Consider the following 20,638-nt stretch of genomic DNA (forward strand, 5'->3'; position numbering starts at 1 on the left):
ATATATATATATATATATATATATATATATATATATATAATATATACATATATACATACACATATACACACACACACACAGAGATTATATAATGTGGTTGTCAAAAGTATCAAATATTGGATACTAATCTATATTAAAACTAATATTAAAACTGGATACTCGTTTGAGCAGGTATTACTACAAAAAAAAAAGTCACATTCTGAGGGCAAAAATTTGCTTTTCCTCAATGTCTTTAGAATGATGTTGAGCTGTATCAGAACAAGTAGAAGACACATAGACTAGTACACACACATGGACACTATGAATCTACTGCACCACTGACCATTACACACATATAAGACCAAGAAAATACTATGATTTAATGTGGAAAATCACTTTCTATTGTCTAAAGAAAGAGACCAGAGTGGAGTTTTCAGTAATTATTTATATGGGGTTCTTAATAACTTTGGGCCTCATTCACGGTACCTTCTTACGAACATTTGTGGCATTCACAAAACTTTTTCTCATGCGAAAATGTTCTTCTGGGAGAACAAATCCTACAAACAGTCAGGAGCACTCATAAGAACAAAAATTCTACTGTTTTAGAATATTATTACTCTAATAATGCAAAAAAATTCTAATTCCTCCATGATTGTAAGTTATGTATTTTCTTAAATTATTTCCTATAAACATATGACTGTGTGATCCAGTAACATTTCTGAGGAGTTTTCTGGAGTCTGTGTCTATTGGTCTAACTGGACATTCTCCAGGCTGCAGTGAGCCTCAGTCTGTCCCAGCCACAGTGCCTCCATACGGCCTCTGTCACAGCGCGATAAATATGATGAAAGTCCCATTGCTGCTTATTTCAATAAGTGTATGACTTCAAACTTCCTCCCTGAGTGTGTTCATGTGAGTTTGCGCTGAAGGTGTAAAACAGTCGTAGTCTGTAGACGCTCACCTCCTCATCACTCTCTCCCTCGATCTTTCATAATAACAAACCCATACTGGCCATATTTAGAAGTTCAGAGGGTTTTTTAAATAAATACATGTTAATTTTCTATGTAAATGAGTGTGGAGGTGTTTGTAGCTCAGTGTTGGTGAATTTGGCACCACTGTCTCTTAAGAATAAGTTTGTCTGCTTAAGAACGTTTTGTGAATCTGGGGCAAAGTTCTCTCAGCCTCTTCTTAAAGTTTCAGTTACGGAAATGTTTTAAGAAAAAAATGATGAATGAGTCAATAAAACACTTATAAATAGACACAGTCAGTAAAAAGAAAACTTATTTTAACCTCAAGAGCTGCTTAAACAATATATCTGTACTGGGGCAAGACATATTATACTCAGATACATGTAGAAAAATGTAATGCAGGGAATTTAATATAGTTTATTTATTTTTATTTCCACATTTATACTAAAGGCGATTAAGTGTATTGCCCAAGAACACAACAGTACCATAGGTGCTGCTGCTTAAATGACCCATATTTTATAACGTTTCCTCATGACAAACAGACCTGGAGTTGTGTTCTGTTTCATTCACACATGTTTGACTCTCAAAAGGAAAATACTGTGTTCCAACTTGTGATGTCATGTGGTAAAACAGGAAATGCTCCACTATGTTTTTAAACTCCATACACCTTTCACTGAACAAAAGGTAAAACTTGAAAACTACAAGAACTACTGCATGACACGACATGACATCACAAAGTGGAAGAGAATATTTGGACTCTTCTCAGTGTTCTTAATAGAGTGATCTTTGTTTTTCAGGCAGTCCCACGTTCTCGTACCCCTCGACTCCAGCGAGTACCACGCCCCAGCCACGACTGCAGGTCAAAGCAGGTCTGAACCACTCTACCATTTCACTATACAAACTACACAAACAGGACTAAACCAGGACTAAAAAAGGACTAAACCAGGACTAAACCAGGACTAAACCGGGACTAAACCAGGACTAAACCAGGACTAAACCAGGACTAAACCGGGACTAAACTAGGACTAAACCAGGACTAAACCGGGACTAAACTAGGACTAAACCAGGACTAAACCAGGACTAAACTAGGACTAAACAAGGACTAAACCAGGACTGAGCCAGGACTAAACCAGGAATAAATCAGGACTGAATCAGAACTAAACCAGGACTAAACTGGGATTAAACTAGGAGTAAACCAGGACTAAACCAGGACAAAACCAGGACTGAACCAGGACTAAACCAGGACTAAACCAGGACTAAACCAGGACTAAACCGGGACTAAACCAGGACTAAACCAGGACTAAACCGGGACTAAACCAGGACTAAACCAGGACTTAACCGGGACTAAACTAGACTAAACCAGGACTAAAGGACCAGGACTAAACAGGACTAAAACCGGGACTAAACCAGGACTAAACCGGGACTAAACCAGGACTAAACCAGGACTAAAACGGGACTAAACCAGGACTAAACCAGGACTAAACCGGGACTAAACTAGGACTAAAACCAGGACTTAAACCAGGATAAACCAGGACTAAAAACCAGGACTAAACCAGGACTAAACCGGGACTAAACCAGGACTAAACCAGGACTAAACCGGGACTAAACCAGGACTAAACCGGGACTAAACCAGGACTAAACCGGGACTAAACTAGGACTAAACCAGGACTAAACCGGGACTAAACTAGGACTAAACCAGGACTAAACCAGGACTAAACTAGGACTGAACCAGGACTAAACAAGGACTAAACCAGGACTAAACCAGGACTGAGCCAGGACTAAACCAGGAATAAATCAGGACTGAATCAGAACTAAACCAGGACTAAACTGGGATTAAACTAGGAGTAAACCAGGACTAAACCAGGACAAAACCAGGACTGAACCAGGACTAAACCGGGACTAAACCGGGACTAAACCGGGACTAAACCAGGACTAAACCAGGACTGAATCAGAACTAAACCAGGACTAAACTGGGATTAAACTAGGAGTAAACCAGGACGAAACCAGGACTGAACCAGGACTAAACTGGGACTAAACTAGGACTAAACCAGGACTGAACCAGGACTAAACCCGGACTGAAACAGATCTAAACCAGAAGTAAGCCAGGACTAAGCCAGGACTAAACCAGGACTGAACCAGGACTAAACCAGGACTAAACCAGGAGGTAGCAAGGGCAAAACCAGGACGTAATCAAGACTAAACCATGACTAAGTTAGGACTAACACAGGAGCAAACCAAGAGTAGGACTAAACCAGGACTAAACCAGGATTAATCCTGAACTGAACGAGAACTAAACAAGAACTAAAGAAAGTCTAAACCAGGACTAAACCAGGACCAGACCAAGACTAAACCAGGACTAAACCAGGACTAAACCAGGACTAAATCAGGACTAAACCAGACTATAGCAGGAGCAGGACTGAAGCGCCACAGAATATGAGCCTGGTCTCAGATGAAACTAAATGAGCGCTCACTTAAACGTCTGTTTTATCGCAGCCACACTGAATTGTCTTTCTGTCTTTAAAATCTGTTGATGTGAAGTGTTTGAGGCGGAGGGCTGGAGCCGTGAACAGTTAAATCCAGAGGAAACAGATGCAGAGGAGAAGGAGGAAACCAGGGACAAAAGAGTGAAAAGACAGGGTCAAAACACACAAGCATCAAAGCCTGTGGCAGAGGGGTTATCCTGTCTCCTCCTCTCAGTGAGAAGGTCGCGGGTTAGACTCCTGAGCTCTCTGAGGGCCGTGTTCTCCCTGTGTTACTGTGGCAGAGTGGTTATCCTGTCGCTTCCCAGTTGGAGGTTGTGGGTTAGACTCCTGATCTCTCTCATGTTTTGACAGAAAGTGGATTTGATGAGGTCAGTCGCAGAAACAGCTGGTCCAGCACCATGGCCCCAGTGCCCAAAGGTACACGTCTCCTCTGGCTACATGTTCTAAAAACACACACTGAACTCATATTTCATTGTACTATAAATGTGTCTCTCCACAGAACACAGCCGAGTGACAGAACCAGCTCCCAGAATCATCCAAGGTAATCCATACATGTTATTCAGCCCTGGTTTAGTGGGATTAGTCCTGGTATGGTCCTAGTTTAGCCCTGGTGGTGTCCTGGTTTAGTCCTAGTTTAGCCCTGTCTAGTCCTGATTTAGTCAAGTCAAGTTTAAATCTACACATTTCACCTCGTGGTCATTTATAATGCTCCCCTCTCCACAGATCCATACCAGACGTTAGGGCCCCTCAGCAGCAGACTGGCCAATCCAGGTACATGTTTAAAAACAACTAAAAACAAGTCAAGAAGCAAACTAAGCCACGCACTAACGAAAAACTATAAAGTATACTTGCAAATGTACTAACGAAACACGATAAAGTATACTTCAAATATAGTAATGAAACTATACTTCAAATATACTAACAAAATACTATAAAGTATACTTGAAATATACTAGCAAAATACTATAAAATATACTTCAAATGTACTAACAAAATAGTATAAACTATACTTCAAATGTACTAACGAAACTACACTTCAAATATATTAGCAAAACACTATAAACTATACTTCAAATGTACTAAAGAAATACTATAAACTATACTTCAAATGTACTAAAGAAATACTATAAACTATACTTCAAATGTACTAACGAAATACTATAAACTATACTTCAAATGTACTAACGAAATACTATAAACTATACTTCAAATGTACTAACGAAATACTATAAACTATACTTCAAATGTACAAACAAAATACTATAAACTATACTTCAAATGTACTAACGAAATACTATAAAGTATACTTGAAATGTACTAATGAAACACTATAAACTATACTTCAAATGTACTAACGAAATACTATAAACTATACTTCAAATGTACAAACGAAATACTATAAACTATACTTCAAATGTACAAACGAAATACTATAAACTATACTTCAAATGTACTAACGAAATACTATAAAGTATACTTCAAATGTACTAATGAAACACTATAAACTATACTTCAAATGTACTAACCAACTGCACTATACTCCAAACACTTGTCATGCAAAGAGGGGCAAAGAGAATAACGTCACTAACATCACTAAGTGCAGAACTCCACTGCCCTCTGCTGGACATTAGACCCATTTCTGTAAGAACCAGACATTTTCAAATGGCTTAAAGCAACAGTATGTAACTTTTTAGCCAAAGAAGCATTCAAATAAAAACATGTTTTTCATGTTTGTGTTTATTGCTCTGAAAAACATAGATAGTGAGCTTGCATCTCCACAAACCTGACTCGTTTGTGGCCTGGAGGAGGGCCTCCTCCTGCTTGTTCCCATGGGGAAGTTGTTACTATATATAGAACAGATTTCTAGAATATTCCACAGTATGTTATCACATGTATTTATCTACATGGAATCACGTGACGTGGAGGTGACGTGCCTCCTCCACAAAATGACATGTTGTACCTTGAAATGTAGAGTTTAAATTTCATAAACTTGATTTCTCCTCTTCCCTCTCCTCCTTTCTGGGTCTATCCCCTCCCCTGTCCTCTACCCTCCCCATCTGCCCCCTCCTCATCTCTTCCCCTCTTCTTCCTCCTCTCCTTCCTCTCTCTCTTCTCTCTCCTCTGTCTTCCTCCTCTTCCTCCCTCCTCCCCCTCCTCCCCTCCTCCCCTCCTCCCCTCTCCTCAGGCTCGGGTCAGATCCAGCTGTGGCAGTTCCTGTTGGAGCTCCTGTCTGACAGCAGTAACTCGGGGATCATCACGTGGGAGGGCACAAACGGAGAGTTTAAGATGACGGACCCGGACGAGGTGGCCAAGCGCTGGGGCGAGAGGAAGAGCAAACCCAACATGAACTACGACAAACTGAGCCGCGCGCTGCGATACTACTACGACAAGAACATCATGACCAAAGTGCACGGCAAGAGATACGCTTACAAGTTTGACTTCCAGGTAAAAGACACACTGAAGGTGCAACTAAACACCCAAACTCCACCCACAAGCACATTTCAAACACAACTGCTCAACTGGACACAACCTGGAGGACTAAAGGGAGAGTGAGGGGGAGGAGGGGCGGAGTCTGGAGGACTAAAGGGGGAGTGAGGGGGAGGAGGGGGCGGAGTCTGGAGGACTAAAGGGGGAGTGAGGGGAAGGAGGGGGTGGAGTCTGCAGGACTAAAGGGGGAGTGAGGGGGAGGAGGGGCGGAGTCTGGAGGACTAAAGGAGAGTGAGGGGGAGGAGGGGCGGGTCTGGAGGACTAAAGGGGAGTGAGGGGGAGGAGGGGCGGAGTCTGGAGGACTAAAGGGGGAGTGAGGGGGCGGAGTCTGGAGGACTAAAGGGGGAGTGAGGGGGAGGAGGGGCGGAGTCTGGAGAACTAAAGGGAGAGTGAGGGGGAGGAGGGGCGGAGTCTGGAGGACTAAAGGGGGAGTGAAGGGGGGGAGGGGGCGGAGTCTGGAGGACTAAAGGGGGAGGAGGGGGCGGAGTCTGGAGGACTAAAGGGGGAGTGAGAAGGAGGAGGGGCGGAGTCTGGAGGACTAAAGGGAGAGTGAGGGGGAGGAGGGGCGGAGTCTAGAGGACTAAAAGGGAGCGAGGGAGAGGAGGGACGGAGTCTGGAGGACTAAAGGGAGAGTGAGGGGGAGGAGGGGCGGAGTCTGGAGGACTAAAGGGGGGAGAAGGGGCAGAGTCTGGAGGACTAAAGGGGGAGTGAGGGGGGAGGAGGGGAGTCTGGAGGACTAAAGGGGAGAGTGAGGGGGAGGAGGGGTGGAGTCTGGAGAACTAAAGGGAGAGTGAGAGGGGAAGAGGAGGGCGGAGTCTGGAGGACTAAAGGGGGAGGAGGGGCGGAGTCTGGACGACTAAAGGGGAGAGTGAGAGGGGAAGAGGAGGGCGGAGTCTGGAGGACTAAAGGGGGAGTGAGGGCGGAGTCTGGAGGACTAAAGGGGAGAGTGAGGGGGGAGGAGGGCGGGACTGGAGGACTAAAGGGGAGAGTGAGGGGGGAGGAGGGGCGGAGTCTGGAGGACTAAAGGGGAGAGCGAGGGGGAGGAGGGGCGGAGTCTGGAGGACAAAAGGGGGGAGGAGGGGTGAGTTTGGAGGATTAAAGCGAGAGTGAGGGGGGAGGAGGGGTAGAGGGTGGAGGACTAAAGGGGGAGTGAGGGGGTAGGAGGGGCGGAGCTTGGAGAATTAAAGGGGGGAGGAGGGGCGGGGGAGCAAATCTGACCAGAGTTTTGCGTCTTGGGCAGTGTAAACAGAAACTCTACACTGGAGCAGATTCAACTTTTACACTCTGGATGGTGGTTTCAGATTTTTGTGTTTTTAAGCCCCAAAAATGGTGTTACCGTCTAAACAAAAGACACTTCCCATAAAATATGAAGTTGTTTTAACAGGCCCTCAGGCTCTTTGGCAATTTCTTTTTGTGAAGGTTTCACACTGGAAGAAAAAGCTTCCACATTTTAAACTCAAACACCCAAATTACACCAAAATTAAAAAGGCCACTGAAGGCAGCACAAATTTAAATTTGGGTGTTTTTTTTGTTGTTTTTTTTTGTTGTTGTTTTTTTTACCAGAAAGCTGCAGATGTACCTGTAGTTTGCACAAAAAGCACTAGGGACAGTAGACAGTGCTATTAACAACAGTAGAACATCTACACACTTTTGAAGCAAACAAAGTGGATTTAGTGTCTAATTACACTTAAAATTCCACAGACATGACTTCCCCAGATACGAGGTAAACATGTACCTAAAGCCCAGCTCCTGCAGCCAACACAGAGTCAGTGCTAGTGCAGCCTCTGCAGCTCAGGGAGGGAATTCTGGAGGTTTTGAGCTTCACATGAGGTTTGTCCATAAAGTGAGAATGAGACAAACTTGGATGTGTCTCTATCTGCAGGTGAAGACTCTGGACACACAGACTCATGATCCTTTTTTAATCTGTAAGAGCACAGGATACACATAGCCCTTTAAAAGATGCACTGTGTAACTTTTCTGGTGGGGGGGTAGCAGCTGCTTGTCTCCATGAAGATGTTTTTGCTTTGTCCAGAATGTTCCACAGCCTGGCATTAGTTCACTTACAGCAGCTATAGAAATTCAACTCCAAGGACATGATAGTTGTCAGATGAAAGGGCATTTGTGGAGCCGATCCCAAACAAATAAACAAATAACATTTGTGGATGAAGTGACGATAAGAGATTTCTTTCCAGATCTCCCATAGAGTTATACAGACCCTGTAACTGTACGGGAGAGAGAGAGCGCAGGTCTCTTAGGTCTCTTAAACACCGTCGATAGTTTAGAAAGAAAAGCCAACAGCATATGAACGCTGATCTATGTTGTATTGTCTGTGTTTGTCCACCAGAGGGAGCTGCTGGATCGAGTTTGTTGTTTGCTTGTTTGAATCTTCATCTTATCACATTTAGGTTTAATTGATTTGGGCTTTTATTAAAGGTGGAATAAAGCCCTGCAAGGTCCCACATTATGTCATTACATTGATCTGTCTCTATGGAGCTGGGCCAAGTTACAAACCAGATCTGTGGAGAGAAAGAATAAACATTGTAAATAAAACACAACAAATTCATTAAATGCAAGAGAGACGTGATTTTTTATTACATTTTATTCTGTCTTATTAAAAACAAAATCAAGTTTAAATGTAGCTGTGATTTGTTGAACAGGTATGTACACTTCAAACTCCCTCCTGTAGACCGAGGTTTATAATCCCAAACATCAGGATGTAATCAGTAGTGTCGTAGTATTCCAGACTGGTCTTGGTCTTGGTCTCGAGACCGGCCTTGAGACCTTTTTTTTAAAAATCTTGGTTTTGTCTTGGTCTTGACCCAAGCAGCAGTAACCGTCACTACATCTATACTTCCAAATGTTTCTAATGTCAAGGCTGTGTTCTGTTAAACAACCAGCAGAGGGCGTGAAGGGCAGGTTTTAAATCTGTTGAATCAAAAAAAACAAAAAGAAGAGAGAGAAGTGTTTGTTAATTTCCAGAGCGTCCACAGAGAAGGCCCTGTCCCCCTTGGATTTAAAGGTGCATTGTGTAACTTTTCAGGGTGAGCGTCCGTCACCTGCTCCTCCACAGTGTGACATTCACCAACTCTACTTTACATTGATTCAATTCCAGCTGGTTTTGTATCTCAAAAATACCAAAAATATTGACAGAACCAACCAAGATATCGACTGAACCGATATTTGAACTGGTGCCGGTGCAGTATCTATCTATATCTATCTATCTATCTATATATTATATATATATATATATATATATATATATATATATATATATATATATATATATATATATACACACACACACACACAATTCAACACAAATGTGTATCAAAAATGACACAAAAATGAAATTTAAAGACTTACTTATAAGACTTTACTTTTTACTCTTTAAGTACATGATTAAATGTACTTTAATACTTTTACTTGACTTTTATTTGAGTATATTTTTTGAGTCCAAACCTCCTCCTAACCCGCTCTACACCTCACAGGGCATCTCCACGGCGCACCAGAGCCATGCAGCAGAGGGAGGCTTGAAGTACCAGAGCGAAATGTCCTACGTGCCACAGTTCCACAGCCACCAGCCGAAGGGGCCGTACGTGTCCGCCCACCCCACCTCCGTGCCCGTGTCCCCGGGCGGCTTCTTCAGCCCGGCCTCCCCGTACTGGAGCTCCAACGCCGCGCTGTACCAAGGGACGCCCATGCCACGGCACCCGGGCACCCACGCCCACCTCAGCTCCTACTACTGAGGAGAGGGACTGCTCAGGAGCCCAGCCTGCACAAACAACAGTTTCAATGAGTTCAAGTGCAGACCACAGCTTTTCACCTTTCATTTACTTCAACTTACCATCTGTACGTTTTAGGGCTGGAGCCCACTTAAAGCTGCATTGTGTAACTCTTCTGTTTCTATGGAGATGTCATTGCTCTGCCTGGAATGTTCCACATTGTGACATTAAACAGACATACTTTACATTTATTCAGTTACAGGTGGTTGTAGAGTTCAAAAATACCTAGAAAAATAGACAATGTGACTGTGAGTGGGGTCGCCTCTCCACAGATCTGATCTGTAACTTGGTCTGCTTTGGTGTCCATGAAGATAGAAAGGTTTAATGCCATACAGTCGTCCCTCACTAGAACATGGTTCACCTTTCACGGCCTCGATGTTTCACAGATTTTTTTTAAGTGCAATTTTGCTTTTTTTTTAAAAATTCGTATAAATGTGGATTATGTCCCTCCCCCTGCGTCCTGATTGGCTAAGGGACTGTAGACCATTGTCAATCAATCTCCTCTGTGCCGTGTCTCCTGTTCAGTACAGAATGTGTTCAGTTTGACAAATGGACATAAATGTTGGATCTGTATCAGTGGGATTTTGAAGTGCTGGATGTTTGCGAGTTTCTCCTCGACAAAAAACACAATGTCGACGAAACGTTCTGCACCGACAAAGACTCCTGCGCTTGACCCCAAAAGGCAGAGGAAGATGTAACCATCGCACAAAGAGTTTAAATTCTGGACACGCTGAAGGAAGGTAGAAATTACGACCTGTAGCAGAGTCCTGCACCGGGTCGGGTCCCAGCAAATAGTTGTTGAAACGAACAGGTTTTAAAGATCTGGAATTTTATGAGCTGAAAGTGATTACACACAGGCGGGTCAGGACTAAACCAGGACTAAACCAGATCTAAAGCAGGCCTAGTCTTGGACTTAATAGAGAGAACCTTGAGCTTGTGGAGCAGGGTGTTTGCAAAGCGCGATTGGGGGACGGCTGCGATTACCTCCATGGGACTCCGGCCAGTCCTTTCTCCTGCAGTCACCTGACAGTCTACACGGACGCACCTCCGAGCCTGACGCGAGAGTTAGTCCTGGTTTAGTCCTGGTTCAGTATGTCCTGGTTTAATCCTGCTTTAATCCTGGTTTAGTCCTGGTTAGTCCTGGTTCAGTTCGTGGTGTGTGCGGTGCAAAATTCCATCATCTTGATCAATGTTTCTTCAGTCTTCAGTCGAGTTACGTCTGTATTCGTGCTGAAAAAATCGTAACCGTTTCATTTTGTTTTGTGATTGTAATTCTTGAAGTCGTAACTTTTCAGTTTATATTCTGATGGATGCTTCAGTGTGCAGAATGTTTTAATTTGTGTGTGATTTATCACGGGCGTGGATGGGTAACGGGTGGGTGCAGGTTCAACTTTGATATAATCGTGGGTTAATGGGTTATTTTTAGAACATAACCCCCGCGATAAACGTGGGACCACTGCACTGTCAAACATTCAAGACAAACTAATAACATTTCTATGCAGAAAATAATTTGACGGACTCTCCACCAGAAAAGTTACACAATGCACCTTTAAGACATTCTTCCTGGACTAAAGACATGTCCTGCCCATGAATTGGTCGACTAAAAAAGGGGGCGTGGCCAAAGCTCATGCAAAAACAAAACTCTGTATTTCTATAAAGACAGATGACATTTGTGAATCAGGAGTTGAATCTGACTTTTTAGTGATAAAGAAACACCAAGAAATACCAAATGTCACTCACTAACATCTCATTTGTGCTACTGTCCCATAGAAATCCTCATAATCTCCAGAAAACCAGGAGTCGACCAACACAAACTGGTCAACAACCAGACCCCGAGATGACAGATGTGAAACCTGTTCACCCCTTAACTCACCTGACCCCTCCCCCCTCACCTGACCCCTCCCCCCTCACCTGGCCTCGTGCTCTCCGGTCTTGGTCAGGTCAAGTCTTGCTCACTGTGGGACAGCAGTAACAAAGACAGCATCTAGTGGTGATATGTGAGAATGCAGCTGGGCTTGGTGGGACTAGTCGAATTACAGATGGAGCTTTAATCCTTTATCTGGTGGGAGAAGAACTGCTGTGGGAAGTGTTTATCACAGTTTCACACCATTTAGATCTTCAGCCCTGTTCACATGGGATAAGTACAACCTGGGGACGTGTGGTCATTTGTAAATTACCGCCCCACGTCTGTGTTACTTGTAGCACATTCACACGGGAAAAGCAAAGTCCGTAAATTCCTCTGTTTTACTGATATTACGACCGGACCAAAACGTACCACACATCAGCTATAAAAATAGGAAGGGCAGTTAGTTTAAAGGTGACTGGACCCGTACTAGACCAGGACTGAACCAGGACTAAACCAGGTCTAAACCAGGACTAATCTAGGTCTAAACCAGGTCTAAACCAGGACTGGGCTGAGACTAATCCAGGACTGGTATAGAACTGAAGTGAGACTAAAGCAGGACTTAACCAGGACTAAACCAGTGTCGGTCTACGGGGTGGAGTTGCGTGGATCGCTCCCCTCCCTCGGTTCTCAGTAGTGATCTCGTGGGCATTAGATCGCCCCCATGGATCTATTAGCGCTCGCTGCTACACATGTCATCCAGGCCGTCATCCTGAGAGAACTGGCTCTCTTCTTGGACCTCTTCCCGTTTCTGCAGATCGGTTTACAAATAGTGCGTCTTCAGTGTTGGGAAGGTGACTTTTAAAATGTATTCCCCTACAGATTACAGATTACACACACCAAAATGTAGTTTGTAACATAATCCATTAAATTACTTAAAGTGAGTAATGTAATCTGAATACTTTGGATTACTTGATTTGCTGTAGAGAAGCAAAGACGAGGAAATCGTAACATAAGAAGTTTGTCTGATAAAAGAAAATGAAAAGTCCAAACTTTACCGAACCATATTTAAAAAAAATATTGATAGAAAAGGAGGAGACACGTCCACGCAGCATGGTCCTGTTAAATCCCGTTTAAGACCTGGTTTAGTCCTGGTTTAGACCTGGTTTAGACCTGGTTTAGACCTGGTTTAGACCTGGTTTAGTCCTGGTTTTAGACCTGGTTTTAGACCTGGTTTAGACCTGGTTTAGTCCTGGTTTAGACCTGGTTTAGACCTGGTTTTAGACCTGGTTTAGACCTGGTTTAGACCTGGTTTTAGACCTGGTTTAGACCTGGTTTAGACCTGGTTTAGACCTGGTTTAGACCTGGTTTAGACCTGGTTTAGACCTGGTTTAGACCTGGTTTAGACCTGGTTTAGACCTGGTTTAGACCTGGTTTTAGACCTGGTTTAGACCTGGTTTAGACCTGGTTTAGACCTGGTTTAGTGTCTGGCAATGAGTGGAATTACAGAAAAAAACAAACAAACAGGAAAATACGTCTGTGTAATCCATTTATTTCAGCAAAGTAACTGTAATCCAATTACCACTCACTGAAACAGTAACTGTAACTGAATAGTTACTCATAATTTGTACTCTGATTACATAACTCTGGTACATGTAATCTGTTCCTCCAACACTGTGTGTATGGGGCCGTATTAGAATTTGCCCCTAAAAAGCTCAAATCTTCTAATCTAAATTTTTCCCGCAGCCTCCATCTTCAAGAGAAAGAGACAGAAAAGACACAGTTACCACAACAAACACTGACATGCAGATTCACACAGGACTAGTATTATCACCACACGTCTGTGTTTGGTCAAATATATTTGGTCATTTGCGGTGTAATTTTTACTTTACAAATTACAGACATGGAGCTTTTGCACAGGATTAAGATCTCAGGAATCCTCGGAAATGATTACAATTCACCAAAGGTCCACAGGTAATGCTAATCCCGTGTGAATAGGGCTTTAGTTTGTGTCAGAAAGTTGAGGAAGAGAGTGAAAAGTGACAGGTTTTGACGGCAGACTGGATCCACTCCATAATGTCACTTGTTTCAAATCCTTTTATTTTTAGTTCAAGTTTATGTCCAGGTCTAATTGTCCCGTCCCTTCAGTGCTCGAACCACTGAGCCACTGTCAGCCCATTTTTCTGGATATAAATGTAGAAATCATTAGAACAGGGCATTAAAGTCGTCTTCAAATGTGCCTTTTCAAATCGTATATACTGTAGTTTTATTTTGTGAAACCAAGTTTGTGTTTGTAAGTAAAATGTTTTGATAAAAGAAGAACTCAAAAGTGAGTTGAAAATGAAATACGGTTGTTGATGTATGTATTGTGTATGGTTTGGAAATGTAGTCATCTTTGAGTTAGACGTGACTTTGTAAAAAAAGAAATGTACAGAATTTTCCATGTAGCATTTAACCACAATGTTTATGTTAATAAAAGATGAACCAAACCAGTGGCTTAAAGAGTCGATTTTTATGACCCAAACATGTCCAAGAACTCAAATACTGCACTAAACCAGGACTAAACCAGGACTAAACCAGGACTAAACCAGGACTGAACCAGGTCTAAACCAGGACTGAACCAGGACTAAACCAGAACTAAACCAGGGCTAAACCAGGTCTAAACCAGGACTAAACCAGGGCTAAACCAGGACTAAACCAGGGCTAAACCAGGACTAAACCAGGACTAAACCAGAACTAAACCAGGACTAAACCAGGGCTAAACCAGGACTAAACCAGAACTAAACCAGGACTAAACCAGAACTAAACCAGGACTAAACCAGAACTAAACCGGGACTAAACCAGGACTAAATCGGGACTAAACCAGAACTAAATCAAGACTGAAACACCCCTGATTAACAGTGTACCAACCAGTGCAGACCTGGAACACCCCACTGGAGGAGGAATAAACTGAGACTAAACCAAGTCTAAACCAAAAACCTGTTTGTCCATGAGCCTCTCCCTCCTCAGTCACGTGTGAGTGTGATCACACTGTACACTCTCTGAGTTTGATATGAGGAAGGGAGTGTTTCTCTCAGAGGCACAAATGGCGCAGAGCACAGTGAACCCGGCGGCTCTGAGCTGCTCCGTGTGTTTGGAGGAACTGAAGGAGCCGGTCACTATTCCCTGTGGACACAGCTACTGCAGCAGCTGCATCCACAGTCACTGGGACAGAGAGGAGACAGAGAGGCCGGTCTACAGCTGCCCTCAGTGCAGGCACAACTTCAGCCCCAGGCCTGTCCCGGGCAAAAACATCATGTTAGCAGGTTTAGTGGAGGAGCTGAGGAGGAGCGGGCTCACAGCGCCCCCTGCTGACCGCTGCTACGCCGCTCCTGGAGATGTGAGCTGTGACGTGTGCACTGGGAGGAAGCTGAAGGCGCTGCGCTCCTGTCTGCAGTGTGTGGCCTCTTACTGTGAGAAGCACCTACAGCCTCATCACGACGCCGCAGCGCTACAGAGACACCAGCTGGTGGAGCCCTCACACCACCTCCAGGAGAACCTGTGCTCCGAGCACAACGAGGTGAAGAAGATGTTCTGCCGCACCGACGGGCAGCTCCTGTGTGTGGTCTGCTGCATGGAGCACCACAAGACCCACCACACCGTGTCCTCTGCCTCAGAGAGGGCCCAGAGGCAGGCACAGCTGCCGGCCAAGAGGACCCTGCTGCTCCAGAGCCTCCAGCACAAAGAGACAGACCTGAAGAGGCTCCAACAGGAGGCGCAGAACATCAGCCGCTCTGCCCAGAGAGCGCTGCAGCACAGCGGGGACAGCTTCACACAGATGGCCCTTCTCCTGGAGAAAAGACGTTCTGAAGTGGAGCAGCAGATCCGCTCCCAGGAGCAGACCCAACTGAGCCCCGTCCAAGAGCTCCAGGACCAACTGCAGCAGGACGTGAGTGAGCTGAAGAGGAGCCTCTCTGAGCTGGACACACTGGCCCTCACCCAGGATCATAACCAGTTTATACTGCGCTGCCCCCCTCTGGACACAGACACACAGCGCACAGAGTCCAGGATCCAGACCGGACCAAGGAGGGACTTTGAGGACGTGTCCAGAGCTGTGTCTGCGCTCAGGGACAAACTGCAGCTCATTCTGGAGAAGAACATAGTTCAAATCCAGAGGAACTGAGCCCTGAGCCCAGCTGCAGAGAGGACTTCCTCAGATACGCACGGAACATCACCCTGGACCCAGACACAGCAGGACCACATCTATCTCTGTCTGATGGAAACACAAGAGTGAAATATGTGGGAAAAAAACAGAATTATCCAGATCATCCAGACAGATTCAGTGTGTGTCAGGTCCTGAGTGGAGAGGAGCTGACAGGCCGCTGTTACTGGGAGCTGGAGTGGAGCGAGGATTGGTTCGAATAGCAGCTGCTTACAGAGACACTGAGAGAAACTGTGTGTTTGGAAACAATGATAAATCCTGGGCCTTATACTGTAACATCTCTGGTTCTTACTCATTTGTGTTTAACAAAGTCAAGTCCAAGATCTCAGGTCCAGTCGGGTCCAGAATCGGGGTTTACCTGGACCACAGCGCAGGGGCTCTGTCCTTTTACAGTGTTCAGGGTCAAACCATGAGGCTCCTCCACAGAGTCCAGACACAGTTCACTCAGCCTCTACACACTGGGATCTGCGTTGGGTTATTTTCTGCAGCACATTTTCCTTAAACTATCCCCGTCATGATAAATACCATTTCAAATTATTATTCAATGTTTGAAAGATGGAACAATATTTTTAAGGGTTCAGTATATATCACATGTACTTTTTCTTTGTGCTAGTGTTGATCTTTTGGTTCATTTTTTGTAGTATTGAATTGGAGCAGTTGATGGTGGAACAAGTAACTTCCACGACTGATTATAGATACAAACAATATTACAATATTTGACTATATTCTACATTTAGAATAGATTTGGGGATAATCCTGCTTTAGGTTTATTGTGTTGGTGGCATAAATGAGTTTCAATATTATGGTTTATTGTCTGTATTTTCTATATCACACTTCAAATTTGGGACAGGCCAATCTTAAACTGAAATCACCTCCTGAACAGTCACAACCTGGAGGCCCATCTGTGGAACCATTCTGAACCAGAACTAAACCAGGACTGAAACTGGATTTGGGACAGGTCTCAGGGATGTACTATTTGAAATGTATCATGGAAATAGTTTTTGTATTAGTATTTTTGTAGTGACAGCTAATGGGATCCAAAAACAATGATCATGTCATAAATGTACACAATTGTAAAGAAAAGGTGAAAAATGTGTGTTTTCTTCATTTCATTTCATGTGTTCATTTGCTCGAGGTGTGGAGCACAAACATGAACATATCAATTCAGGACAAAAGAACATTCACTAGAAAACACTTTCTGGTAGCACTTTATAATAACAACTCCTCCTTATTAAGCATTTATTAAGCATGATTTAACACATTTGTTAATCATTAGTAAACTGTTAACTCTGAATTATTTCTCATCAGTTCATCATTTATAGATATTTATGTTCATGTTTAATTTAGACTTATTTAACTTGTGCTTAATACATTTGTTAATCATTAGTAAACAGTTAACTCTTATTTACTTTTCATCAGTTCATCATTTCTAGATGTTTCTGTTCATGTTTTGTCCATGGTGAAGAAGTCCATCTTACAGCCATTTGTTAAACATTATTTAACACATTGGTTCATCATTTGTACACACTAACCTCTTCATTTTTTCACCTGATTTAATGATTAGTAAATACATTATTTAATGTCTTTAGTCATCATTAGTAAATCATTACTAATTCATTACTACTCATCAACTATTCATATGTAAAAGTGTTATTTTCCACCCAAATGTATCAAAGTCTTAACCCACATACTCAACTAATGATTAGTGACTCACTTCTTCATTGGGTTATTTCCCAGTTTTAGACCTGGTTTAGACCTGGTTTAGTCCTGGTTTAGTTCTGGTTTAGACCTGGTTTAGACCTGGTTTAGTCCTGGTTTAGACCTGGTTTAGACCTGGTTTAGTCCTGGATTAGTCATAATTTAGTCCTGGTTTAGTCCTGTGAAATCTTGTTTTAGTCCTGGTTTAGTCCTAGTTTAGTCCTGGTTTAGTCCTGGTTTAGTCCTGTTTTAATCCTGGTTTAGTCCTGGTTTAGACCTGGTTTAGTCCTGGTTTAGTCCTGGTTTAATCCTGGTTTAGTCCTGGTTTAGTCCTTGGTTTAGTTCCTGGTTTAGTCCTGGTTTAGTCCTGGTTTAGACCTGGTTTAGTCCTGGTTTAGTCCTGGTTTAGACCTAGTTTAGACCTGGTTTAGTCCTGGTTTAATCCTGGTTTAGAAAATACCTCTGTGTAATCCATTTAGTTCAACAAAGTAACTGTAATCCAATTACCACTCATTAAAACAGTAACTGTAACTGAATACAGTTCCTCATAATTAGTACTCTGATTACATAAGTCTGGTACATGTAATCTGTTCCTCCAACACTGCATGGATGTAATATGTTCTTGTAAAGAGAGACTTGTCTGTGCTTTACAAAACAGGATCAAATGACTTGTAAAGGTTCACTCATGATTAACTGAAGGAGAAATCACAATGAATCCAAATCTGACTTTTATTTTTGCATTTGAGAACTTTTGAGATGAATTGACCTTTTGACCTATATTTTGACCTTGAAATTGACAATAAAGGACACGCCTGACCTCAATGACACCAACAGAAAAAATGTGGCCCTCTACATCTACTACAACATATGAAACATCTGGAGGGGTTTCAAATGCAAAAACAAATGACAGATTTGGATTCATTCTGATTTCCTCTTTCCAGAGATTCCTTGGTTTTTAATATTGGACCAGGAGTTGTTGAGTAAATGTAATTTGAAATTCTGTGACCACACAAAAAAGTGGAAATGAAATTGTGATATCTCAGAAACAGTTTCTCCAATCAAACTAAACTTTTAAATTGAGTCTTTTCTGGCTGTGATTTACCCATATCCCAAGTTTTATTAAAATTGGACAAAGTAGGTTTAACTCTGGTGAACTTCCCTGATCCAACTCTTCCTCAGACTCTGTTCACTTCTGCTTTTTATTTATTTATTTATTTATTGAATAGGGACAGGGCATATTAATGAACATCTACAACACTGCAGTGTCAATATGACAGATTATAGCAAGAATGCTCATTTCCATCTGTCGGCCCTCGGCAGGTAACACCACAAACTTAACAGAAAAAAACAAAAACAAGTGACAGATATACACTAAAAGTGTGCCACAAGTCTGGTTTTCCTTTAGCCACTGTTTCAAGTAGGACTTGAAAGTTTCAAGTGTTGGAGTTTCTCTTTTTGATAGTGACAGACTGTTCCAAAATGTTGTGCCTCTGTCTGAGACACACATTGTCTGAATGTGGAGCGTCTGTGTGGAGCTCACAGTTTCCCCGGACTGTGGCCCTAGTTTCCACTGACGGTCTTTACTTTAATAAAATCCTGTAACGGAGGAGGCGCAAGTCCATGCAAAACTTAATAGATAAAACATCCATATTTAAAATCATCAAAATGATTCAAATGAAGCAGATTGTACTTATCTAAAACAGTGCAGTGGTGAAATGAGATCAGTTTCTTTTCCAGTATTTTTATGGCTTTTTAAAAAGTGATTCGATGGGTTTGAGTTTTGTGCCAGCAGTGAGTGACCATGTGTTTATTCTATACAGAATTGTCTAAAATTCACTAAGTTAAAATGAACAGTTTTTGTGAGGCGCTTCATGTGTTTCTTAAATGTCAATGTGGGGTCCAGCGTCAGTCCCAGGTATTTAAACTCTTTGACGAGGTTGAGTTCCACCCTGTCCACAAAGACACTGGTCCGCTGTAGATCAATTGTTTTTTTACTGAACATCATGCAGACAGTTTTCTTGATGTTGAGTTGCAAACATGAGTTCTTGACTCACTTTTGGACATGAGTCATGGCTGATGTGAACGTTTCTGAAGCTTCTTGTACAGTTTTGGCATGTGTAAAAATCACAGCATCATCAGCACACAGCTGGACATTGACATCTGGACACATTTTAGGAAGATCATTGATGTATAAATTCAATAAAATAGGTCCTAAAATGCTACCTTGGCGGACCCTGTTGGACAGTGAAGGTAGGCCAATTTAAAACCAGAGAGGGAAACACATTGTCTGTGGGAAAAATAAGATTCAAACCAGCACAGAGCCTCTTTAGACAAACTAAAATGGGATAATTTAGGTAAAAGAATGTGGTGATTTACAGTGTCAAAAGCCTTCTTGGCGTCGAGAAATACTGCTCCCACATATGTGTGTTTGTCAAGAAAACTTTTGACATTTTCAACAAACTCCATGAGTTTGTTTTTTTCCCCGTGTCTCCAGACTTTGTGTAGAGTTTACAGCAGGTTGGAGCTGTCGTAGAGAGAAGCAAAGCGCGGCACTTAGGACGAGTTTCATAAATCCTGCTGTTGGCGTAAAGAGCGACTACGCAAAGATTTGTGCGTAAACGAGCTTTACAAATGAAGCCCCAGACCTGGAACTTGATCTAGTGGCATCACCTGCTCGTCTCCATGGAAACAGAAGAAGTTGAATGCCATACTGTGGAACATAATAAAGCAACATCTACCTGGAGACAAACAGGTGGTGCACCATTCACCAGAAAAGTGACATAGTACAGCTTTAACTTTGGATTGTAAACATGTGATTTCAATGAAAGTCCCAGTCATTCAGTGTGGAGACAGCGCCCCCAGTGGCAGTGCACGGGACTGACCTGTACTAAACCAGGACTAAACCAGAACTAAACCAAGACTAAACCAGGACTAAACCAGGACTAAACCAGGACTAAACCAGGTCTAAACCAGGACTAAACCAGGACTAAACCAGGACTAAACCAAGACTAAACCAGGACTAAACCAGGTCTAAACCAGGACTAAACCAGGTCTAAACCAGGACTAAACCAGGACTAAACCAGGACTAAACCAGGACTAAACCAGGACTAAACCAGGACTAAACCAGGTCTAAACCAGGACTAAACCAGGTCTAAACCAGGACTAAACCAGAACTAAACCAGGACTAAACCAGGACTAAA

General features: G+C 42.9%; 1 protein-coding gene and 1 pseudogene across 4 annotated transcripts in view; both read left to right on the forward strand.

Annotated features, from left to right (window-relative positions):
* The window catches only part of fli1rs (Fli-1 proto-oncogene, ETS transcription factor-related sequence), a 61,574-nt gene extending 48,852 nt beyond the window's left edge, over nucleotides 1-12,722 (forward strand). For 2 of the 4 annotated variants that reach the window (XM_055163293.1, XM_055163295.1), the window contains exons 5-10: nucleotides 1,742-1,813; nucleotides 3,779-3,844; nucleotides 3,927-3,968; nucleotides 4,151-4,198; nucleotides 5,613-5,872; nucleotides 9,403-12,721. In XM_055163293.1, the coding sequence (XP_055019268.1) occupies nucleotides 1,742-1,813; nucleotides 3,779-3,844; nucleotides 3,927-3,968; nucleotides 4,151-4,198; nucleotides 5,613-5,872; nucleotides 9,403-9,660 (746 nt within the window). In that variant the 3' untranslated portion in view covers nucleotides 9,661-12,721. Of the gene's footprint in view, nucleotides 1-1,741; nucleotides 1,814-3,778; nucleotides 3,845-3,926; nucleotides 3,969-4,150; nucleotides 4,199-5,612; nucleotides 5,873-9,402 lie in introns of all 4 variants that reach the window. The other 2 variants (XM_055163296.1, XM_055163294.1) reach the window with 2 other exon arrangements.
* A 1,781-nt stretch (nucleotides 12,723-14,503) lies between these two features.
* On the forward strand, nucleotides 14,504-16,832 carry LOC110161302 (tripartite motif-containing protein 16-like; annotated as a pseudogene).
* The last annotated feature ends 3,806 nt before the right edge of the window (nucleotides 16,833-20,638 follow it).

Source organism: Boleophthalmus pectinirostris, unplaced genomic scaffold (genome assembly GCF_026225935.1).
Source record: "Boleophthalmus pectinirostris isolate CB_2022bp ecotype Guang Dong unplaced genomic scaffold, ASM2622593v1 HiC_scaffold_6, whole genome shotgun sequence".
Classification (NCBI taxonomy): Eukaryota; Metazoa; Chordata; class Actinopteri; order Gobiiformes; family Gobiidae; genus Boleophthalmus; species Boleophthalmus pectinirostris.